Below are 26,346 nucleotides of genomic sequence, written 5' to 3' on the forward strand. Positions count from 1 at the left end.
CACCTACTGACTGTCTCTGTCTTTCTCTCCCTCTCTGTCTGTTCCCTTCTCTTTTTCCCCCTCTTTCCTCTCTATTTCCCCCTCTCTTCTGCTGCTCCCATATCTCGAGGCCAGTCTCCCCATTCCCTTTCCCCTTTTTATGATCCCTTCCTCCCAAAAAAAAATCCTTTCAAACCCTGTCGCATAGTGCGCTGCTCTCACATGCCACTTTTCTTTAATTATAAGCCCTCATTGTGTTCCATCTCCACTCAGCTGCTAAATACCCTGATCTCCTGACAGAGTCCACTTCAATAGATCTGAGGGTGTAGTGAATAAGGGTACCATTTGCTAAACATGTGCCATGCTCTAGGAAGTGATAAAGTAACCTTTATATGTGTCATATTGTAGCAAGTCACATATGAAAGACAGGGAATCTCATTACTAGGTGATGCAATGGGAAACAGAGCTCTGCCAGGACCCAATAACTTAGATTCTGATTGAAGACCAGGAGTCTGTGAATTCAAAGCCTCAGTTGCTCCTAAATGTGATATTTTTAGATCAAAAGGAAAAAGATGAAATCTATAACTTGGAAAGCTATGAATAAATTACAATGCCAGTGATGCAGAAGGAATCACAACCCTTACTCAGTTGTATCTCTTCTCTCAAGCAAGACAAAAGGCCATTATCATCCGGATTTAACACTTAAACAAGGAGCCCTTCCATTCCCCTTATCTTCTATAACTATTAAATTATGCTATTTTTTATTTCAAACATGTAAGTTTCTGACAAAATATGTAACACATTGTTTTCATACTATATTCTTCAAAGCCTTTCTATGAGACATGTCACTTTTGAAAGAAAAAAATCTAATTTCAAAGACAGCAGTACTGATGATGTCTGCAAAGGAGAGACAGAGACTGATGTATGATTAATGCAAGAAATAACACCAAACTCCAATCAATCACCAGTTACATAATCAAAGAAAATGATTTAACATGACTTCAAATTATAAGAGAATGGAGGTAGTGATGTGTTCCAATTTAAAGAACATATTCACATATTAATTTTAATAACTCCCTGCTTTAATGTTTTCCAGCATTAATCAATTATAAATTGGTCCCTGTCACTGTAAGAGATCTTGTACTGTAAACACAATCAGAGAATAGTTAGTTCTAAATGAGCGTACTGAAGACAGCAAGACTTCATGGGTGTGGAGAATGTAGCTTGGTTGACAGACTAGTTTCCTAGCATACACAAACCCCTGGATTCAAAATCCAACATGACATAAATTGGGGGGGGGGTATATGGCTGTAATCCCAGTACTGTGGACAATAAGGAACTGCAAGCTAGCCTTAGTAATATGCAACCCTGCCTCAAAAAGAAACCAATTATTATGAAATCACATTCATGTTCTGTATATTAATGGACTATTGCCAATTATTATACCCAGGTCCTCACTATTATGTATTAAATGAGAAAATGCACTGAATCAATTCTGCCATTTGATACAAAGTGCTTAGCACATAGAGCTATGAGTTTGCCTCTTCCATGAAGTGAGCCCAGGACACCCAGGAGAGAGAAGGTGATTTCTGTGATAAAGTAGAGGGCTGTTCCAGAAGGACAGCTTCTCCACCTAGCAGAAGAAATCAGTGGATTTTCTAAAATCCATTCTCATCTCTGTGTTTATAATGTTGCAAACCATAATCCACAGGCTATTAGTGGCCACACTGAAATAATCAGTCCTCTAGGAAAAGCAAAAACTAAAAACAAAAACAAACCAACAGTGGATGAAAACACAGGCCAGGACCACAGAATAACAAAGCTCTGTAAACTCTCACCTGGCCCAAAGGTATCTCTCAATGAAATGGTGGCAACTCCTCTTACTGTCTGCTCATACCCAATGTGACAGATGATCTACCGACCCCAAAGTCCTCAGCATCTCCTTCCTGTTCTTATGAGAAAACCCTTCTTCCTTTGTATAGTTCTGAAGGTGCCATATTGGACAGCCCTGACTTTCACATTTATCTTATCTTTCCTATTACTGTGTCCAAACGTAAACATTTATCAGAAACATTGCAGCTCAAGACCAGGTCTTATGTAGGCCGCCCTTGAAAGCATCCTCAAGCACATCCTCACCCTATCTACTAGATGCAACTACAAATGCATAACCACTGATCACAAAGCAGTGGAATCAGCCACTGCCCTCCAATCTGATTGGACCTGTGACTGACTATACATTCTTGGGTCTGTGACCACTCACTGGAACATGGCCAGCCTACCAGAGGTCAAACTCTAAAAGAAAACTGGCTCTCTTCTTGCCAGCTATCAATTGGGAATATCTCTGCAGCTAGGGGGTTGGATTTGGCGGCTGCCTCCCATCTCCATGCTGGGATTTAACTGGCTTCAACTGTGAGTTCATATATGCAATTGCCCTGTTATATCCAGAAACACAGTATTGTTATAGTCACCCACGACCTCTGGCTCTTATATGCCTTCTACCTCACAGTATCCTTTGAGCTTTGGGAAGAGGGCTGTGATATAGATGTACGTTTATCACTGAGCACCCTAAGTCTGTTATTCTCTGCACCCTTACCACTTGTGGGTCTCTGTGTTAGCAGCCGTATCTACTGAAATAGTAGGCTTTCTGATGCACAAAGCAGGTTTAAGAGATGTACTAAACTGGGGAGTTGTGCCATATTTGTGTGCCAAAGAAATATGAAAGACTACCCTTATTACTCAGTAACACCCTAAGAGTCCAACAAGCTTAGAGTAGGATCTCAGCATAGCCAGAGGTTTTAGCTTTGGAATCTGTACAAGCTGCTGAGAACAGATGCATCCAGGGGTATCCAGAAAAAAAAAAATCGAAGCCTTTCTTCTATCAAGCATATTGCTTCCTTCCAGCTGGCATTGCAGCTGAGTTCAAACAATGAACCAGACTGATGTCTGCAGCAGTCCAGGCCTACTACCCATGGAACCTCAGTGACCTGTGGGCCTTTCTCAGTCTCAAGGTGTTTTTTCCTCTGAAATATGAATAATAGCATCTGTCACTTACACTAAATGTCTGTATGCACAGCTGGTACAAAATAGATTTGTGCCAGGCTGGCAGAGGGGATAGGGCTGCCACCTGCATCATATTCCCAGGACCATGCCAATGAGTTGGGCATGAATTGGCTCATGGACTTAGGAATTTCTGCTTCAAATGTAGCACGTTTTTGTGACGCCAGGATGTCCTTTGCTGCTACTTCATCATTTTGGCCCAGCTTCCTTGAAAGTCAGAAAAGGGATGACTGCTTGATGGGGCTGATAAAATATTCTATTCAATACAAGGAAAGAGTGGAACTACTTCCAACTCCCAATACACCAGCCAGAAAGTTCACTTCCTGGGTGCTTAGGGGAGGAAACTTTAACCATGTTGTAGATGGCGCTGCCATTTGGTGTAAGAGTTTAAGAAAGAAGCTGACCTTCCTCATGGGGATGATGACAAGTGTGTAGACCTCTGTCAGATCAGGGGGACCAGCTGCTCCCCCAGATGATGCTAGCTGAAGAGAACCATAGCCCACTGATGGGAGATGGTTAATAAATAAAGCACTGTTGGTCAATAGGAAAGGAAGATAGGAGGGACTAGGAGACAAGGAGGAAAGAGGAAGTAGTAAGGAGGAGTCAGCATGGAGAGCCTGGAGAGAGCAGTATGCAGCAGCCAGCTCCGGTAAGAAGAACACGTGGACATACATAGAAATGGGTTAATAATTAAGACAGAGCTAGCCGATAAGAAACAAGTAACCGGGCCAACAGAATTATATCTAATACAGAGTCTCAGTGTGTTATTTGGGGCTGGCGCAGCGGCAGGACAAGACCAGCAGCGGCGGGCAGAAAAACCGTACTCCTTACAGGAAGTGGGAGAAGCAGAAGTATGATGTAATCCAGGTCTCAGAGGACACAGCAGCCTTCACATCCAGAGACTCCTCTGAGGCTCCAATCACATTGGAAGCTGATTAATTATTTTGATAAAGATTTTTAGAGCCCAAACCTCAAGAGTCAAGACTCTGATGATACTGAAGAGGAAACCCTTCAATGCTCAGAAGGCAATGGGGACTTAGGTCTTGAAACCAGGATCCTGGTTCATGACAGCAGCAAGTCCTACAAGGCCCAGATAGACCACAACACCAGCAAGAGCATCCAGAAGCAAGAGGATAAGGAATCTCCATCCCAAACTGTAAGTTACAATTCAATGGAGGAAGACTGTAGTACAGCAGCTTACACTGTGACAGCAGTGGGTGAACCAAACCTGGTTTCAAGTATCCTGGAACCCTACAGCTCCAAAGCACAGGTTGCAGGAACATCTTCTAGTCTGTTACACAGCATGGACATGTGGTGGAAAGCAAGGCTAATCACACTGACATCGGAATAAAGCAATCATATTTTTGTTCCACACATTTTTAAATTTTGGTTTTTTTTTTTTGGTTTTTTTTTTTATTAAATGAGGAATTCAACCTGTTGTAATTTAAGAAAAGCAGCATATGACAGGGTACAAACACGTGGGTTTTTTACTAGGGGAAGGGATCACAAAAAGGGGAAAGGAAATGGGGGAGACCAGTCTCTGGAGACAGGAGCACCAGGAGAAGGAGAAAGGAAAGAGAGGCTGAGAAAGGGGGGAGAGGGTAACAGAGAGGGAGAGAAAGAGAGGAGGATGAGAAGTGGGCGAGGCCCTTTTAAAAGTGAATGAGAGGTGGTGCTCTTAGTGGCTACAGCTGAGGGCATATCCTGTCAGAACCCCAAGGACAGAATACAGATGCCTAAATGCTAACACAATCTATTTTGTTTTTCACATATATCTTCTAAACAGAATTTAGAACTTTGTAAATATCTGTGATTGAATGTTTTCCTTTCTCAACCTCTGTCCTGTCCAGTTTTAATGTAAACAAATACTAGAACAAGTACAATTAAATAAAATCTGAGGTATAAACTTCTGATTATCTCATTTTCTAAGAAATAGGACATAGTTTACCAAAATGATCTGAGGCCAAAGTGAGTTGTAAGATAATTCTTAATTTGAAAAAACATAAGCAAAGAGAAAAACCTTCAAAATAATTGGAGAATTTAAAAACTGAGCATGTTTTTCTTATAGTCCAATTACCCACACTTTGTGTCAACAGAACTAAACTAAACTTTCCTCTCTAGTTTCATGAGCAAGGAACCACAAGGTTCTAACTGGTATTCTAAAATAGGACTAGACAAAAAAAAAAAATTCAATATACTTCCATTAAAATATATTCAATAAATTTAAAATGATAAGGGGGAAATAACATATTCCTTTGGGCCTTAAAAGGAGGAGGGCTGAATAAACTTAGAAGTTGAGACTCACCCAGTAACCTGATAAAACTGGTTATTAGTAAAGAAGTGTTCACATGGATATTGACTGCATTTTGTGGAATAAGCAAAAACAGAAATTGGAAGTATCTTCTGTCTTCCTCTTTTCATGCCTGTTTGGCTTAAAGAACATGTTTTTTTTTCCTTAACATGAAATCAGCTAAAAGTAAATCATTTTCAATTATCCCCAAGATGGACTTCACACTTATCTAAGCAGGAATATCAACCTTTGTTCCCTGAGAATCAATTCTGCTACTAAAATTTTATCTTCATTTCTCCAAGTCTTTTGAAGTCATAGTCTTCATTATTATATTTTCCCATGTTACTCAGCAAGGCCATTCCTACCAAAGTTAAAAATAAGAATATAGTCATGGACTCCATTGACATTTATCGAATGCTTATGGTTGTCAAAAAAAAAAAAAAAAAAACTCATAAAACCCAATAAGTGAACCAATGCAAATCATAATGCAATGTAGCAGTGGATGCATTGTTTGTGACCTGTTACTGTCACAACCTTCAGTGATCATATCTGGACACCTTTGGAAGTGGATCTAAGAGAGCACACCCATAAAGAAATCAGATGTTTAATGGCTCAGCAGTACAGCTTTGTGTTCAATAAAACCATTTAGTAAAATAACATATGCCCAAAAAGTTTTGCAATGTTCAGCATTATAAATTGACAAGCTCTATACGTACTGATACCTTGGGAAATATATTTTCAGCTATAATATTGTTAGAAATAAGCTCACAGCAGCAAGTACTCCATACTCAATTCTTTACTCATGTTGCAAATATGCTGCAATATATTTCTCTACTATAAGGACCCAGATACATTCTGGACATGACTTAGAGGGAGGAAGCGGAGGGATGATGATAAGGAGGAGGGAGTGAGAAGGAAGGGAGAAAAAATGAAGAGGGGGAGAGTAAGGGAGCAGGAGGGATGAGAGGGAGGAAATGGTGGGAGAAGGAAGAGGAGAGACAGGAGGGAAAAGGAGGAAGATGAAGAGTATGGAGGAGGAGGAAGGAGGAGGGGAAAGATGGAGGAGGAGGATGAAGAGAAAGGAGAAAGGAAAGGAGGGAATAAAGAAGGGGGAGGGAGATAGGAATGTGGACCTGGAATGCAAGGGTAGTTTTACATCAAGAAAAATTTATTACCAAAGACAAAAGCTAAAGGTTTCCCGTAGCAGTTCTAAAAAGCATTATATCAAAATAGTAGCTACTAAATGCAATAATATTGGTTCAAAATTACATTCAAAGAGTAAAGCCAATATAAATTGAATTGCACAGATTTAATGTAAATTGCACAAAGTAGCACAAGTGATAGAAGATACTGCACCACACAACAGAGGAGAAGCCTAAGGGAACAAGTGTGTGTAAACAGCACCTGTGGGGAAGCACTGGGTGATAGATTGTCTAGAGCCCCATTTTAGTTGTGTCTGTGATGGTAAGTGATGACTAGGAAGGAAGGCATGCAGCCTCAGAGTGTGGCTCTCAGTGACTGCCACAGGAAATCCACTCTGCCAGCAGTTCAGTGAATGTAGCAGGCTTGAATAAAGATCTTTAGAGACACAGGATAGTGTCTCCACCAACAGCTACCCTGCTGCTGCTTTGAGGGTGGAGGTTGGGTGGGGATCCTTGGCCCCAGAGCTGCATGCATCTTCTTTCAGAGTGTCTATGTCTTTTCATTCTTTGATAGCTCTATTATTTGCAATACCAAAAAAAAAAAAAAAAAAAAAAAAAAATCTGTGTAGAGAAATGTAGATTTCTAAGCTTGGTTCCAAGAGGTCACATGCTCTACAATAACTGAGAAGAACAACTGTCCATACAGAAATTCATCAGGAGGCAGCATTGCATTCACACAGCAGAAAGGTCCCAGCCATGTTTCTGGTCATTTTCCACACAGCTGCCTACTTCCTAGTACAGAGGGCAGTCCTTACAGTTCTTCAGTCATTGCCAAATTACAAATAATCCCTAAACTGCACGTGAGCTATTCCATCTATGCTGTGCACATTTTAAGACTGTAAGTATCTTGGATGTCAAAGAACACTCTTACAAATGAAGTGCTTTTTTTCTCATTTGTTAGTCTAACAGCGTGGGATGTTAGAAACTTCCCAAGGAAGTGAGTGTATCCTCAGGAAGCTATCTCCAGGCAGAGGAAGTAAACAGGCAATGTTAATCGCATTCTTAAGGTCACGCTGTGTTCACAGCTGTAAAGGTCAAATATTTTCAAAATCAGATTATTTGTCCTAAGATAATGAGTCCCTCCCCACCACCCAGGCTGTGTCTCCCCCTTTCTGGAGAAGCTGGCTTCTTGGTGTTAAAATGTAAAGGAGGGCAGAGAAGTGAGAGTAGAATGACACAGTGCTATTGTTATTGGTCACTTATCTCACTAATTGTATCAGTTCCACTGAGATCCTCATGCAAAGAACAGGCAGCTGCATGAGACACTCAATACTGTCAGGCAAGCAAGTTTCTGTCTAGAAGCTTGTCCCCTTCATTGACCCAGCTGGGATTTCCTAAATTGTGAACACATCTTCCTTTCACTGTCTACCTATACAAAATGAGGGCTCCTCCCTCTTTCCTGTGTACCTCTTACTGAGCGCCCCCCCCCATGAGACACACTCCCGTTCTACCCTGAATTAATAATTAACCGCTCCATCTGTGTCCCCATAATCTGGTCTTGCCATTCAATTAGATCCCTTCAAGAATCAAAGAATTCACGGAAATTTTTTGAGAGATAATTGTTTAAGACTAGGGGGAAGGAGGGAATGCTGGGATGCTGCAGGGTACATGTTCTGTCTAAATAATTATGTCAAATCCAAAGTGTTTTTAAAGAATCTTCCTGGAGAAAATACATTTTAGCGAAGAATTGACCACCATTTTACAATTGCAATGCATGGCTACCACCTATCTCTGACACAAGTGCCAATTAAAGGCATTTAAATTGACCCTATGCTCTCTAATACACCCCCCATTTAATTAAGCTGAAGCTACTGAACAAATCTTAAGAATGAAGAAAGCCTTCATTGCAAACATGCTTAGTTGTATTAAAATGAACTAGAATGTTTACCTCTGAGACACGGTTGCTTATTGAGTACTAGTTTTTTGTTATTTTTTTAATTTTCAAAAAAAGGTAAACTGAGAAGAAGAAGTAAATATAAGATTATTTTAGAAGTGGTATTAGGGTATCAAATATCAAAAATAATATCCCTTCTCCAAAGTTTGCATAAAGACACTGAGAGTTCCAAACTTTAACTATTACTCTAAAATGGAGAGGGGTGAGGAGAAGACAGATGGAGAGCTAATTTCCCTTGAAGAGTGGTATATGATAGCCATTCCAGATTAACCAGTTTTGAAGATAATTCAGTGATAAAATTACACCTAGTTTGAATCTGAGGGTTATTTAGTTTTATTTCTAAGCTTAAATACCAATTTTCTAGATCACAAATTGATGAGTTTCACACAGCTTAGACTAATCCTTGATTGCAAATTGGACATCTTGTCTTTATTAAATTGGACACACTAACTCTATTATATGCTCAAATCCCCAGAGGTAATTTGTGAAGTGTTTCAGATCTACCTAAATTTATAATTAGGCAGCAGCTTACGCTGTAAGAACAACTCCATCATGTAGCAACGAATTACTAATTAAATTAGCAAAACACATTAAGGCTCATCAGCTAAAGCTCTGCAAAGATTTCCTATGTGATCCTGACACTTTCAGAAATTGTTAAGTTTAAATTTTAATTTTAAAGGCAAAAAAAAAAAAAAAGAAGTGCCAAAGGCTGCATCTGATTTCACATTCTCTAAAGCCCAACCCCCCACTTCAAACTTGAACCCATGTCATTTTTGAACTATAGGTATTCTCAAGACATTCCTAAGTGCCATTATCTTTCTCTAGCTCTTCAATTTTTGTTCATCTTTCTATGTTACAGACTTCTCTAATTTCACTTGGTTTTTAGGCTGTTGTATATTTAGTTGAAAGCAGTTTCAAGGTTTGTGCTATGAAATCATCTTCTCCTTGCAAAAATTTCCAACTAGAGACTGAATACCCTGGAGGATATTTTGGTGAATAAGAGCACTTGTTTAAAATATGAGGACCCAAGTTTAAATCCCTATGTAAAAAGTTGGGTAGAGCTGTGCATGCCTGCAACCTTAGCAACAGGGAAAGTAGAGCTCACCTGCCAGAGTCTAGCCCAATTAGCAACCTTCTGATTACATAAGAGCTAATACACCACCCTGTCTCAGGGTAATAAGGCAGTGAGTGATAGAGAAGACATTAACTCTCTTCCTCTGACAGCCACCTGTGAACACAAACGCTCCAAGAACATGCATTACTTACATACATGCAACACACACACACACACACACACACTACAAACAAAAACCAGAAACAATAACCCATGTATCTGCTTAAAGGGCAAACATATCCAATGTGCCTAATAATTATTCAGTATCTTGTTAAAACTCATAGTTTATAATGGTATGTCACGGATAACTTCAATAACAGTTCCCAATGGTAAAACTCTGGCACGATCTGTTCAGGATGTAGCAATTGTCACTTGCAAACTTACTCTCAATAGTTTAGAGGAAAAGCAACTAAGGATAACATATTTTATCTTCTAGACACATGGCTCATGAAAAGGTCTCTAAATAATATTAGCAATGAAGAGAAACAATATGAGTTGACAAGATAACTTCTCACATATAATTTCAAATTATATTTTGATAACATCTTATAAATGATTGTCAAAAATTTTCAAAGAGTACTATGGAAGATTCAGGGAACTTGGGAGACAAACAAATTGGGGGAGATAAGAACGAATGGTCTATAGGGAATGTACAAACTGTGAAAGGGTATTAGTGAAACCCAGTAAAATACACAATTTTCACATATTAAAAAATATGAGTGAAGAGAATTTTTCAACAATTACAAAACAAGCACAAATTATTCATCTTAGGATGTTGAGGTCATTTCCCATCCTTGTCACTTACTGGTTTATATATCAATCTGAGTTCCCTTGTTCATCTTTCTAATGGAAACATCAATGCCTATTTGTCTCGAGATATATGTTGACAGAGCAATTTTCAATGTAGTCATGAAAGCACTTGTATGCACTTGATAGAGGGGCCTCAACAACAGATACTCTTTGTTGGATGAAACTGGGAAGATGGGTCCATGAGTAAAGTGCTATTATCCAAGCATAAGGACTAGAGTTCAGATCCAAAGAACCTATGAAAAAGCTCTATGCAGAGTCCTACCTGTAACCCCACAGAGGTGAAGGGTGACTGAGACAGAATACCTGGAGCTTGCTAGCCAGCCAGCCTACCTGTATCAGTATACTCTAGGTTCAGTAAGAAAGTCTGTGCCAAAATAGAACATGCAAAGTCACTGAGCTAGACATGTGATGGTGACCTCCACACACATACATATGCACATGCATACCACACACACATACAGACACAGAATTCATTGAATATTGACAAAACACCTCAAGGGTAAGAGAAACCACCCTGAGTTAAAAAGCATGAGTTTCCCCTTCCTTGGTGAGTCACGATAACTTTGTTTAAGAATGCACCCTAAAAAAGTAGACAGGACACAACATAAGACAGAGCCAATAAACAAAACCATATGCCTCAGCACATTCAAGTCAACTCTTTTTTGGTACTGGCCTAATTTGGGCACTGAAAACATAAGAAACCTCTGACTATATAAATAAGTGGGTAGACTTAGGTCTAGGAGATTATCACTACAAGTTCCTTCTGAGTCAACTCATGTCACAAGCTTCAAATGAAAGGTTTAAAATCACTTCCTCACAAGGAGTCAATTAAAGACACAATTCCACATAGGAGTTATGAGGGAACTCTATTCAAAGTCACTAGGTAGGTTAAGGTCTTCGATTGTGAAGTCACTAGGCTAAAGTCCTCGATCGTGAAGTCATTAAGTAGTTGAAGGTCCTCTAACCTTGCAGAGCAGACTGTCTTCCTGGCAAAACTTGGGATCCACCAGGGCTCAAAGCTTTCTCAAACACTCCGCCCAGCCTGTTTTGGCCTTGCAGCAAGCCTATAACCAACATGCACAAATAGAGGAGAAAGGACAGATACACGCTCCCACCTGCAGAGAACAACAGCTTGGTTTGGGGGTTTTTTCTTTACGATTACAGAAGTTTGTAGTTGTTGTTAGTTGCTGTTACTCTTTTTTTCTAGTTTGTTCAATCCAACAATGCTGAATCAACTCCCACTTGGCAATTTCTTCAGGGTATATAATATCAAGAAAATCATTTCACTCTCAGTGTTGCAAGGATTTTATTTCTAAAGTTCTCTTTCCCATCATGGAAGACAGCGGGTGAAAAAGCTGAGAAGCTTGAAACAGTGGAGAAATTGCAGCCACAAAGGCTGGTGTTCACACTGTTAGTGTCATGAAAAAGTGTGACCCTAAGGTTAAAAGTTTAAGGGAGGTTAAAAGGGTGACCCTAAGGTTAAAAGCACCACTTCAGCTGAAACCTTGTCCTAGCTGTAAGAACTGGCAGAAACTCCTGGTTTATTCCAGAAAGGTCTTGTACAAAAGAAAGTACTCAGCTGCAAAATCCACGGTTTAAAGAAGAAAAAGTAGAAAAAGTCTACTACTGTCCCAAAACCAGTTGGTGGCAAAAGACTGATGTGAATTGGGTGGTGATATTTTGCAAAATGCCTCAGTATTAGGTATTATCCTACCAAAGACATACGGTAGAAACTACTGTGCCAGCATCATTCCCAGGACCATCTGATCACCCTCATCTGGTGCTACACAGGACAAGAGTTGTTCTCCTGAAGCATCTAGGCAGTGGCTGCTACTTCTCACTGAACCTCTTGTCCTCAACCATAGAATATACCAGAAGTCTGTCATTGCCATTGCTACAAAAGGCACTATTAGCAACATTTAAATTCCCAAACACCCTACTGATACTTAACTTCCAGAAGAAAGCAGCTGCACATGAGCAAGCACCAGGAGGAAAGCATAAATGGCCAGAATGCTATGGACTCAAAAAGTTTGCCCAAGATTAAAGTTGTTCAGCTCCATGGCTGAGATTTCAGTTCACTCTTACAAATGGGATGTATCCTCACAAACGGATATTCTAAACCCAATTAAACAGCTTCATATGTTAAGAAGGAAGGCTGGCAGGAAGTTAGGAGGGAGGGAGGGAGGGAGGGAGGGAGGGAGAGTAGGAGGGAGGGAGGGAGGAAGGGGCCTGTCCCTTATAGTTTCAAAATCCTAGAGCTGTGCAGGTGACTAGCCTCATAACCAACATTTACAAAACAATCATTACACTTGATCAATCCCTGGGAGAAATAGCTGACTTAGTTGTGTTTAGAGGGCAGCTACCTGAACTCACTTCATTTTACTCCAAAGCAAGAGAAAGACTGATCTGTTGAGATGTCACCTATAAAGCCACATCCTCATGTCATGAGCAAAACTCAGCTAGCTCTCCAGGAGACTTCACCACCTACTCAGTCCACTGGCTCTGCTCAAGGATGGTTGGTGTGTGCCTCCATTCCATCCAAACATTAGATGCAACTTTCACTGCTTGCAGTCAAAGGCCATTCCATTCTTTTTAGGATAGAAACACTTGAATAGAAACACTTGAATACATAGGAATGACTCCAAAGAGCGAAGGGAACAGACACTCACCCAGACCCCTGTGCCCCCAACTTTAGCAGCCATGGCAGGCTGCAGAAAAGACTTAATATGTGCTTGCCTGACCTTGCCCCTCCTCCCAGTCACCAGGTCAGATAATCATGTGGCAAGGAACCAATCTGAAGGTAGCTGGTAGGCTTTGTGCATGCTTTCCAGTGCTTTAAGGTAAAAGTGCATAAAAGTGGTATAACAGTGACATACAGAGCATAGTAACCATCCTGGGAGGGCCTATAGGCCATAACAACCAGCTGACCAATCAACACAGGACAGGTCATTCAAGCGGAAGTGCACCAATCCTGAGACTACTGTGTACCCCTAGACAAGACACTCCCCTTATGCTGCCCAATAAGTTTCCCTAGGTTTCTCGGGTCCTTCTCACACCATCCACTGTGATGAACAGATGAAGGCCCAAGTTAAAGACAGTTAACTCTTTGCTTTTGCATCAGTACAGGTCTCTTGGTGATTTTAGGGTTCAGAATTTGAACCCAACAAGAGTAGAACATGACGTAGAGCACAACTGGAAGGAATTATGCTGTAATTTGCAAGGTTAGCATGCAGACTATGCTGGAGGATGGAAAATGCTGACTTCTTTTCTTGAATCTAACCCTCCTATAGTTGTGGCTCTCAACCTATGGATCGCAACTCCACTGGTAGGGTCATATATCAGATATCCTTCATATCAGGTATTTACACTACAGATAATAACAATGGCAAAATAAATTGCAGCTATGAAGGAGCAGTGAAATAATTGTATGATCGGTGGAGGTCACTACAACATGAGGAATTGAATTAAAGGGTTGCAACATTAGAAAGCTTGAGAACCTCTGACTTATAATGTCAGGAAATCATGAACTTAAAAGTCTCACCAGGAATATAATGGACTGTAAAGAAAGCCTATATCAGTTATCAGGGAGCACTCTGTGCCTCCAGCCATGTTTTAGGAATGTGTGGCCGAGAAACCTCTAACAGCCATGTTTTAGGAATGTGTGGCCGAGAAACCTCTAACAGCCATGTTTTAGGAATGTGTGGCTGAGAAACCTCTAAATTAAAGATTAAAAAGAGGCTTTCTCCCATGGATTTAACAAATTTTATTAGCAAATGTTATGAAACACATCCTTTGTTGCACCATCTTGAAGCAGGCCACCTCCGTCTTGCAGAACACTCCATAGCCCACAGCAGGTCATATTACTTCCTGCTTCCCTTCCGAAAATTTGAGGCAGCAATTTCAAGGTATTGATATTGTGATATACACATGAATCTATAGAAGCATCAGCCCTTTCTGCATTCAGCCTTCACCACTGGCAGTTAAAAATCGTGGTGATCTCCTCAATGATTGTCTACTAGCATCCTCCACCCAAGTTAGAAGCAGATGTGAATGTCTTTCTTGTCACAGTATACCATGTCCTCAATTTAAACCACCACACACTGTGTAGTAGAATCCATGTTTTCTAATAAGGGACTGAGTTGGTACCATTAGTTACATGATAGAGGTCAGACTCCAGTCCACACAGATATCTACACACCACTGCCACCACAAACAACAAAAATCTAGGATCTGTAACCATACCTTCCATTTCCTCCCCCTCCCACCTAATGACAGCCCAGTACTACTGCATGGTGTTTAAAACCCAACTGTTCTCAAGAGCTCAGGAAAATGAAAATATATACTATTTATTTACTAATCAATTTAAACCTGTAAACTGACTTCTTAACATCAAAAGTTAAACAGTAGGGGTGGAGAGATGGCTCAGCACTGAAAAGTACCTTCTGCCCTACTGAGTTCATATCCCAGCACCAACATGTGGTGGCTCACAAATGCCTGTAACACCAGGTCCTGGGAATCCAGTGTCTTCTTTGGCCTCTATGGATAATTGTATATGCATGTGACTGTACACACACAATTTTTTTTCTTTTTAAAACAATTTTATTTTACATACCAATCCCAGTTCCCTCACTCTCCCATCCAGCTCCCCCGACCTCTTCCCACCACCCCCCTCATCCACTCCTCAGAGAGGGTAAGGCCTCTGATTTTTTTTTTTTTTTTTTATTTAAGGTTAAACATAATTCTTGACAATGGTCTGGAAAGAATCAGAAGATAGTTGTAAAAGACCCAATCTCTGTAGGAAGTTGACACTGGCCTTCTGTTACTTTACCGAAGCATTGCCAAGAAAGGTCACCCGGTATTTTCCAGAAGGAAGCAACTCACACAACATCAGGTAAATCCACCTGTGGAGGTCAGAGAATATGCCACCCTAATCATTCATCCTAAGAAGCAGCCTGAGGACCTGTCATTTGTGAGTGGGAGAAAATTAGCCCTGGCCACTCACCAGCTGCACAGGAGCATCTGCGTAGCAGGCAGCCCTCACACTCACTTCCCTGAAGTAAATGCCCACACGACATTTATAGTTTGATATTTTCAGTTCTCACTGACGACAAACAAGCAAACAAAATGGACCTTCATTCTTTACATCACCCCCCTCCCTCCCTCTCTCTCAGACAGCAAAGGTTAACACACTCCTTTTCATTATCTTTCATCTCTCCAAAGAGATGACATCTCCATAGAGATGACACTTTCCCCCTAAGATCTGGAAAGGAACTCCACACTAATATATCCCATTCTGTTTCATAAGAATATCAAATTTTATTACTCAAAATACAATCACGACAAAATGTACAAAACCTTGGTATAGGAACCAGTGCCTCTTCCTGGGGAAGAAACAAAAGAAAATAAAGTTTGAGTTCTCCAGGGTTTCTTTATTTTATTCTTAAACATAGAGATCAACATTTTTAAATGCACAAAATCCTAAAATCCCTTTTCCTAATTCTTTCAACAAAGCATCTATGGTTCAATATTTTCAATGTTCAAAGGGGGGGGGAAGAATAATGAGAAAACAAACACAGGCAAAGACAGATTATTTAAGTTTCTCCATTTCCACAGACACATGGATATGGTAAGATTAACTGCCAGATGCTAGCTGGAAGAACTGAGACACTCATACATGGGATTTCTAGCTGAAAAGAGCCACTCTAGATAAATGGGAGTCATTTTTACTCTGCATTGTAGGAATGGGGCTGCCAAAAGCAAGTGGCCATAAGCAAAAGTGAGGGTTGCTCATTGCCTCGACTGAATTTCAAGAGTGATCAAATGCCCCCGTTTAACTTAGCAAGCGGAAAATTAAAATTGGATTGCTACCTGGCCCTTTGCTGGGCTAAGTAGAACACACCAATCCATCTGCCTTAGGAGCTGCTGACGCACAAGAAACAACACAAGGGTCTAAACACAAATGAATATCATCCAGCCATTCAAGCCACCTAAGCACTGGCCTGAGGATAATGAGCCCTGAGAAGGTCACTCTGTGGTCCCTGAAACCAGACAAGACATATGGAAAGAGAAGAATAACCAGAGGAGGAAAATGCACCATCATCAATACATAGATACCAATACAGATAAACAGAACCTAACTCAAAATGTTCAGAGCAGCAAACACAAAGCCCCCAAAACAAAAACTGGACACAAGCTTCCTGAGCACCCTGTGCATTTGAGAAATCAGGATGCATAACATATGCAAATCAGCTGACCCTATATAAAAAGCCTTCCAGCATAAATGGCACAATAAGTGACCTTTGTTGAATAATTAATCTAGAGGGAACTCTTACTCAGAAAGGAAATCATCCATTGTGTTTCACATTAAAATAATATAATTGGGTCAACTTTCTACTAAATATCATAGAAATTTCTCACTCAATTATATAATAGCTTAAAGCTTCTTGGGAAGCAACTGAATTCCAGCATCTAATTCTGCAAAAACAGCTGTGGAATCCTTTATCAACCATGGTGGGTGGACACGTGTTCCTGTTTAATGGTGATGTCTTTTCACATATTATTTTTAAAAAAATTAAACAAAGCTACTTTGAAAATTCCCCAATTCAATGATTAATTCAAGTCATGCACACGTGGCCCTCTTATGAGCATCATCCTGAATTTGAGAAACAACTATTTTGCACATTCTTGCTGGAACTTTCAACTTGTACTAAAGGATCTTATACCATTTGCCATACTGGAAAATGGGTATATGATGTCATGATGGCTTTTCATGGTCAGCCTATGACATTTTCACAAAATAATACCATCTGTGTTAACATTAATACTTTGACATCCCCCAAATCATCTTCAGCAGAAGTACCAACAGTGTGACCAAAGTGAAGCTGGGCAAGTCAATACCTAGTCCTTTGTAATAACCTGGTAGACTCTGGTGCAGTAAACAACAAGTAAATCTCCCATGTTCCCTTCATCTTTCAAACAGTCATCTCTGTAAAGGAGAGATGAGCGATGAAGACCAGACATGCCTACCTTCGCTGGTGGCCACATTCTTCTGGGCTTTGGTTGGTGTGTGATCTGTACTTGAACTCACGTCGGATGAGATGCTTGAGCTGCCTTTGCCTGGAGCAAAACAAGAAAAATAAATAAATAAATAAATAAATAAATAAATAAATAAATAAATAAAATAAAACAGCTTCTGAGTTTTGTAATCTCCATGCCTTTTATTCAGTCACACACTAAGCCACTCACTTCCAACTAACAAGCTCTAACACAAAAGGTGGAGTTTACTAAAGGGTTTTGACTTGTGTATTAAATATCTTTGGGGAAATGCCTTACCTGCATTTCAGCAGAACTAAAGTCCTCTTATAATAGGGCCTAATTAGAAACTCAGACAAGATGATAAGACATGCCGAATGTGCTAATATAAGCTTGCTTTGGAATAAATGTGAGTAAGTACATGATGGGAATACATCCACTGCATTAACACAATTACACATTTTAAATTTCATAGCACTGGAAATTAAGAAATTGAAGAATGAAAGATTACCAGAGCAGCCAGAGCTTTCTGGCTCCATATGACTTTATCATTTAAGAACACAAATTCCATGGTTTAATATGACTTTCTGGGAAATAACAGAAAACCAAGTACATGGGTTTTTGGACCAACAGTGGTCCTCCATCCTGGAAGCATTTTCTATTCAAGAGGATGCATGTGGATGCTTGGCATCATTTTCGGCTGCCATAGGCAGGACAGAGGTGCTCCTGGAACCTGGAGGACAGGGGCCAAGGTTGCTGCTAAATGTCTTACAGTAGGCACAACAATCCTCCACAAGAAAGAATATTATAGCTTAAATTCCAGTCACACTTCAGTTGATTTTTACCTAATTTTAGGTAAAATCTGGTCTACCTGATTTTACCTAAATCCAGGGCTGAGTTTCCACACAGTGGAGGGCCTGAGAGCTCTGGTGGGAGATTTCAAAATGCTCCTTGCTGATACCCAATACTCCCATCTCCTCCCTGTAATTTAAATCACCTGTAGCACTGTAACTTTTTATCACAATTCACCAAGGTTGAGGTGGCAATGTGACTAAAATCCCTAGGTTAATGTCTTCAATTACGCAAAAGGAAGACTACCTTATGTAAACTGGACAGAATGAGGTAAGTGCTTTGAGGTGGTTTAGAGGGAGGGGGACCTCCTGCTGCCCTTGAGCCTCAAGTAGTAAATGTTAAGGTCAGGGTTAGGCTTATCATACACTGCAATGGAATGGATTTGGCCAACATCAACTGAGATGAGAAGAGGACCCTGGATACCCACAAGAGCATGACTCTGGCTAATGGCTTGGTTGCGTATTTGTACTACCCTGTGCAAAGGACTCAGATATTGTATATCCAGAATCCTAATCCAACTGTGAAATAATACTTGCATCTCACATGTGTTATACTCTGTTATACTCTGTTATACTCATGTGATTTTTGCAGCAACAGAAAACCCACTAACTATACAAAAGATGCAATTGTTTCATTCCACAAGTTATGATCAAAAGTTTATAGTACACCAAGAAACACTGTTTTCTAATAGTCTGTGCAATGGTATATTCAGTGCATTGGATATTTACTTTCTACCAAATTGTTGAAATCTTAACCCCTAAGGAAACAGCATTAAGAGATGAAGGACTTGGTGGTACTTAGATCATTAGACTGGAATCTTCATAAATGAAATCTGTGTCCTTGTGGAAAAGCTTCCTGCCTTCTTCTGCCACATGACGGTAAAACAGAACAGCAGTATGTGAATCAGGGAGCAGGTTGTTAGCATCCCAATCCTAAACTACCAACTTTTAAACTGTAAGGAATAGGTTTTATTGCATATATACCACCCAGTGTATATATTGCATATATACACCATATATTATATATTATATATTATTTCATCATAATAGCCCATATGGACTAAACCAGTTTTGATTGAGTAAGCCCATAATCTAATTTCACAGAGTAGAAGAGCATAAAGTCTTAAGATATAATGAGTTTCAGAATTCTGTCTGCTATGTTGAAAGTAGTGGAAAAATTCAAGTTCGTGGATAATATCACCTGGACAAGACAATTGGATGTTTCCCATTACCACCTCCCCTACCTCACTGTGACAGCGCTCCAAAAACAATTCTTCCATTTAGATGGCATTTCATAAATGCTTCCCTTGACATTAAGTGAGATATAGTAACTGTATTTATTTGGGTCTAACTAGGCTTTTGGACTGGTGCTGTTCAACGTAGACTGACATAGTGAGCCAATCATCTACTTAGAAGTATGTGAACTTGGTATCTAAGTTCAGTTTAAATCCTCCTTGCTTTATAATCTTGGATGGTCATTCCCCACGCTGCCCTTCTGTGCTGGAGATTCAGCAACTCTATCTGGCAGGGGAGGCACTTAGACTGAAAGGTTCCTGCTGGCTGGAATTGTTAATGACTCTGAGTCCATTAGATTATTCTTCAAAGCCAAGTAACATAAACACTCCCTTTAACAGGGCAAAAATGTTATTGTACACCACCTAATACAAAGACTTAAATTATTTTAATTATGCTATTGCTTAGTGATGCACAAATGGAAAACTTAAAATAAATTCCATATGTTCTACCTCTGATTTAACAAGAGAAGCAAAACAAAATAACAGATTTAGTACAAAATAATAAAATACGTAATATTAAAGTATAACAGCATTAATTTAACATAATATGTAATGCTATTCTTTGTTTTGTTTTGCTTGTTTACTGAGATTAACTTGCATTTCAAATCTTAAACTCTGTCTGCTAAAGTCAATGTGTGCCTGGATTAAAGAAGTCTTTGCTACTCTGGGATGTGTGAGAATTAACTCCACCTGTCCATCACTCCTTGTAAAGAACTCAGGAATTCCTTTGATTTTTTTGCAGAGAGGGTCTTACTATGTAGTTTTGTCTTAAACTTGCCTATGTAGATCAGGATGGCCATGAAATCACAGAGATGTGCCTCCCTCTAGCTCCCAAATGCTGAGATTAAAAATGGCAGTTACCATAACAGGAAGAGAGTTCGCTCTTACAACAAAACTGACCATCATCAGAATTTCATGTGGTCTAGTTTCATCATTCACATCTTCAGGTTTTTGTTTTTCTACACTATCAGTATAAAATCATTGGAGAGATGAACAAGATGTCATTCTAAAGTCCCACTGCACACAATAAGTGAGACTTACTTATCCACCTCAATGGACTAATTTGTTGTATGAATATTTGCACACAATGAGCAATGATTAAATCTGGACACTCAGAGTGTCTATCTCCTTAAATGGTCATTGCTTTGTGTTGGAAGTATTCATTTTTAAATTGCCATCACATGGAAAGTACAAAGACAATACATGCCTAAGGAAAATCTTAGTCACAGATGGAAATGTGTGCATACCCTCCCTGTGCTAATGAACGAAGAAACGGAATAAAGGTGAAGTAACAATTTAATGAAAGGTTCCATATAGAGCTGTCTGCGAGCACCTGGGTTATGGGATGCACCCTCATGCTTTAGATATTAAATATTCACTCTGCTCTCAAGTGTGCTTCTGAATCTGTTTTGCATCTCAAAGAAAATTGTAGATTTCTCCATTTGCTAATTATCCCCACCAATACCAGTACAACATCATGGTTATGATGGACAGCTCCTAAACAGGGAGAGTATACACCTATTTTATGCACAAGAAGAACAAGGGTTTTTGTCCCCTGAGGACATGACTGCATCGATCGGTGTTGTATGTCCTTCAGTAAGTAGACATTTTGAAAGCATATTAACATCTAATGCATTAATTAAGGAATGCAAGATAATAAGAGCTCAATTCCAGTTGGTTCTCATGGTTTGAGGTAGTTGCATTTAACAATGTCATCACAAATAAACAAGCATGGCTCTGGATCGTCATATGAACCTCTGCTCAACAGATCAATGGAAAACCTTGTTTATATGTGTTCCTCTTCAAAGTTAACATGTTTTATGTGCTTTTGGCTTATTTATATTGAACTTAAGGCCAACAGCACTGCAAATTGAGCATGGATGAGGATAATCTATATGGGACATCAGAGTCTGTTTTTAGGAACCCTAGAAAGCTTTTAGGAACTATGCCTGGAACATTTTAAATAGCAAATTTACCATGAGACAGTAGTGATAAAAACACACCAATAAACACACCATAAAGCAACACTGGTGATGACTGAAGGTGTAGTGCAGTGGTAGATTACTTACCAAACAAGTACAAAAGACTGAGTTTGATCCCATTAATGCAAAAAAAAAAAAAAAAAAAAAAAAAAAGCCAAAATAACAAGAATAACAAAACATAAAAAACCAAACCAAGAGTGGCATACAGGAGACAGATGGCAGAGTGTCCCCCTGTTTAAACTTCTCATGAGAACATACTCATGAGACAATCAAGTTTTCATTATCTAGGTGCAGGGCTGTGGCTGATCAAATAATGACATAGGCAGATTAATTTGAGAATAAGTATCTGTCAATATGAGGGTTGAGGGTTGATTTCAAATCATCATGTATTAAATGTTTTCTGCATCTTCTTTCCAGATTTCATGATGACTACAATGAGTGGTGTGAAGGATCCAGAGACAAGAAGTCTAAGTTTGTATCTGCAGTTTGCATTTCCTGGTCTTGGAAAGACAATTAAACCCTTTCCATCTTATGAAAAGCAATTCTTACATTCAATAGTTACTGTGGTCATTAATTTAAAAAAAATAACTCAGATACATTTCAAGGGATGGGAAAAGAAGTTCATACATAGCCAATTTCTTAGTACAATTGGCTTTATTTTATAGACATCACCATGGTGTTATCATCTGCCTTGGATCTGGCATTATAACCAGTTTCCCAGTGTGTTCGAGAAATATGAGAAAGGTCATGGAGTGGAGAACAGAATTAGGTATTGAATGATATCAAATATGGAAGATCCATCCCACTGAAGTTGATAAATGTTATCTATAACAATTTAAAATGCCCAATAATTATAACTCTTGCCATAAATACTTCAGCTGGTGGATCAAATATTTTGGCTATTTCAGACACATTACTAACCCAGTGATGTGAGAAGAACCCCGTGCCTGCCTCCACACCATCAAGAACTCCTTAAGCTTCCCCCAACATTTGAAAATAAAAAAAATAAAGATAATATCCATTCAATGTGATATCATTAGTGAAGGGTTTAAATTTCTTTCCTTTAAAAATCTGTCCCCATCACTATCAACAGGACAAACAGGTTTCTTAGAAAACTCAAGATATGAAAAAAAAAAATAAGTGAATCATCTGATTTCTAATATTCTTAAGAGTCCAAGAGATGCCTTCATTTACTCTATGAATCCCTAATTGTGCATGTTGAATTCATCACATGAATTACAGACCCAGACAACAGACACGAAAAGTACCCACGCAAGTTTGTACAGCCACGTGGTGGCCTCAGCTATATTTCCTGATTTTCTCTACCGCCTTGCTTTCAAGCTGTTATCAGATCACGAGAGCCTGATTACATATTAAATGTCCATATTAGGTATCCACACCAAGAGGAAGAAAACATTTCAATATCTCAGTATTAAATTGGCAGAATACTGAGTCATGTCTGTTTACTCAGTTCACTAACACTTCACTTGCCACTATTGTGAGATGGTTTTAATTCTAAATCATTGACCCACAGTTCAAATATCTGAAAGGAGGGAATAGCAATAAGAATCACTTCAAAGAACTATTTGCCTTAATCCTGGCCCAGGTTCTTGATAGCTTTTGAAAGAAACTGAAAGCAAATGGTAAGAACGCACTAGCTCTTTCAGGACGAGGGAGAGCCATTTAATCGGAGACTTGCTGAGGACCTTCAGGAAGAGGAACAGAAACCCAACCAAGAACTCTGCTGTGGGTTTGTGTAAATGAGAATCGTCAGCTGGTGCCTCTGTCCTGTGTTCCACAGTGTAACAGTCAGATGCAGTGGATTAGAAAGGAGAAGGGTTGGCAAAGAACAGGGATCAAAGAATTGAATGTAAAGAAATGATGGCATAGAATATTGTGCCACCTCAGGTTGAGCAGGATGGCCAGTGCTTTTGGACACAATGGGTCCACAGGAAAGAAAGCACAAATTTCTGATCTGAGCCTTGGTATCCTTATGCATCTTCTGCAAAGACCTGCACTTGGAGACTAGAGCTGAACCTCCAGGACACTTGGGGCTTTCCCTCTCTCTCCAGGTGGGGACCTATGAGCCTCTCTGTACAGTTTCTGCTTCAGAGATACAGTGAGTTTTCTTGGACAGTGTGCTGGTGGAGGATGCTTCCCATTTCACACAGAACCAGCAGGGAAATGTCAACCCTTGGCTTAAACACTCATGGGTCTAAGCAGAGGTTCATGATCATTTTTAGTCATGTGAGCTCAGAGGCTGAGAATGAAAATAAAAACAATGAAACAGAATAATTTCTAGCAAATGAGCAAACATGGTGTATCTTAGCACTGCTCAGTTTATTAAAAGAGGGAGGGTCTCTTCAATAAAAACCCATAAGCTTCCCCTCACTATTCCCAGAAGGTCCAATTACTAATAAAGAAAAGGAAGAAAGGACATGATTTCCACACCACACCCTAAAATACATAGGTCACAGCCTGGCCAACGCATACAGAACTCAAAATATGCTACTCAAGAGGGTACAGAACCAGGATCAGAATACTGGCATTAGAGTCTTGGCTTAGACAATAACTTAGCTGCATGACTACAGGGATGGTCCTTGTTTTCCTAATACTTAGATTTCTTCACTTAAATAATTAATAGCACATACAGAAAACCCTTGCAGAAATACAATGAGAAATGGTAATTTGGTAAGTATCGTAAGTTGCTTATGATGACACGTAATAAAGAGCATACATGACATTGGCTTATACTTATTCTCCCTCTTGTTTTTAGTCAATAATCCAGCAGATGCACACTAAATAGATTTCACACAGCATACTATGGTCAGCATTAGAAAAACGAAGACAGAGCACATTGCAAGAAATCACAGGTACTTGAATATAACCATAAATAGTAGTATGGTTGTCTCAAATGTTTTTAGCTGATATTCTGAAATTCTGCTTCTTTTTTTCAGCTTTTTTATTGAGTTTTATTGTTCTTACACAAGAGATGAGAAAGGATGTGGGGTTCTCGATCAGCTTGTTCAAAGGCAAAGAACACTGCAAATTCACAAACTGCATTTTCTTCTTTGATGTCTAACACTAATACAAGCCCATTACATACCTGCTTTTTTAAATAATGATAATCATAGCACACTGACTGAAAATCATTTGTCTTTTCCATTTGATCACCAGCTCCACATCTGTATCTCTGTGTTACTTGGTCTACATGGTGGACACTTGGTACATGTATTAAATGGTTTGAGTAAGTTGGAGGATAAAGTGGAAATTTATCCTATTCTGTTAGCACTGGTCCCATGATACTTTCTAAGAAGCATCATCCAAACTCATGCTCACTCAACAAAGTCTACACAATCCTTGTGCTTTGAGCTTGCAAAACCTAACTTCCAAAACACGCACAGATTCCCAGTGGGGACATATAGTATAACAGTCTGCATTAGATTCCTGGAAACATCACAATAAATTACTTGTAGCTGGATGACTTAAAATAACAAAACTGTATTATTTCACAGTTATGAAAGCTACAAGTTTGAAAGTATGGTGTTGACAAGACCATGTCCCGCTGAAAGGCTCTATGGAGAATCTGATGGAGCCTTCTTGCCTGGCTTCAGCAGGTTGCCCGCAATCTTCCTTGGTTGGTGGCAGCATAGTTCTCATCTTATCTCAACACTTCCTTCCCTCTGTGGCCACTGTTTCTTATAGAAACACCAGTCATATGCACCCATGGCAACACAACTCTAGTGACCCGCATTGTAGCTAACTACACCTATAACCACTTCATTCTCAATGCAAGGTCCTGTTGGCATGGTCCAGAAAGGATATGAAGTGCAGAAAAGAGAAAACACCGTTCACTCCACTTGTGAACTCAGGTATCACTTTCTGAGAAAGTAAACAGAAAATCCCATTCCAAACTGCTGTATGGGGTACTTGCTCAAGTTTCTCAGTGTGGCAGCATTACTGTGGCTGAGAAAGCAAGATGAGCAAGGAAGTGTCATTGGATTCAAGAAGTCTGAGAAAAGGCAGCACTTAGCACCCAGACTAGATTGTTTAATGGTGAAAAGGTAGACATCTTTCCACTAGTGTCATCAGAACCAAGCCCTCTCCCCTTAGTGAAACACCCACCTTCTGGCCTTCCGGCCATTTACTGAGAGTTAACACAGATGCCAGCTGACACAAAGACAGATGCTGCTGCTGCTGCTGCCACTGACAGATGGTGTTACACAGCTGGTGTTCTCAGCAGAGTAATGAGAGGATCAGAACCAAGGATGAGCTAGAGGCTTCATGCATTGAATGCTGAATTTCCATTGTAATGTAAGTCACTGCAAGGTCATTCTTATGCTAATAGCATCACTACAATTTATACCAGTAATTAATTTCCTCACAAATACCCAAGTTCTAACGAGCTACCATGGCTCATGCACCATAAGAAGCCTGTTTACAATGGAAGAGTACACTCGCTCACCTTTCCCAGAGTCACCCCCACTTCACTGTGACCTGAGAGTACCTTCGAAGCCATGCCCTCCTTCCTGGCATGGAGCCGAAGTTTGGATAAGTCCACAGTAGCCTCTTCTGATTCACTTACTTATTTCATCCCTGTGTCTCACACGATTCCAAGAATCACACAACCATGCGGTTTTGTTCTACAGAGTTTTTTTTTTTTTAATTTTATTTTATTTTTATTTATTCAATGTGTCTTTCAGACCATGAATCTTGATCCCATTCATTCCCCTGTCCCTTCACATTCACACTCTGCCCCTGCAACCGCTTCCTCCAAAACTAAAACAAAAATTAAAAGAAAATCAAGACAATTAAAAAATCTCATCATGGAAGCTGTAGT

At 39.7% G+C, this 26,346-nt stretch overlaps 1 protein-coding gene across 1 annotated transcript in view; it reads right to left on the reverse strand.

Annotated features, from left to right (window-relative positions):
* Window positions 1-26,346, reverse strand: part of Fbxl7 (F-box and leucine rich repeat protein 7) — a 358,755-nt gene that overhangs the window by 229,567 nt on the left and 102,842 nt on the right. The window contains exon 2 of the mRNA XM_051182591.1: window positions 17,373-17,462. Within this exon, the coding sequence (XP_051038548.1) occupies window positions 17,373-17,462 (90 nt within the window). The remainder of the gene's footprint in view (window positions 1-17,372; window positions 17,463-26,346) is intronic.

Source organism: Phodopus roborovskii, unplaced genomic scaffold, assembly GCF_943737965.1.
Source record: "Phodopus roborovskii unplaced genomic scaffold, PHOROB, whole genome shotgun sequence".
NCBI classification, from domain to species: Eukaryota; Metazoa; Chordata; class Mammalia; order Rodentia; family Cricetidae; genus Phodopus; species Phodopus roborovskii.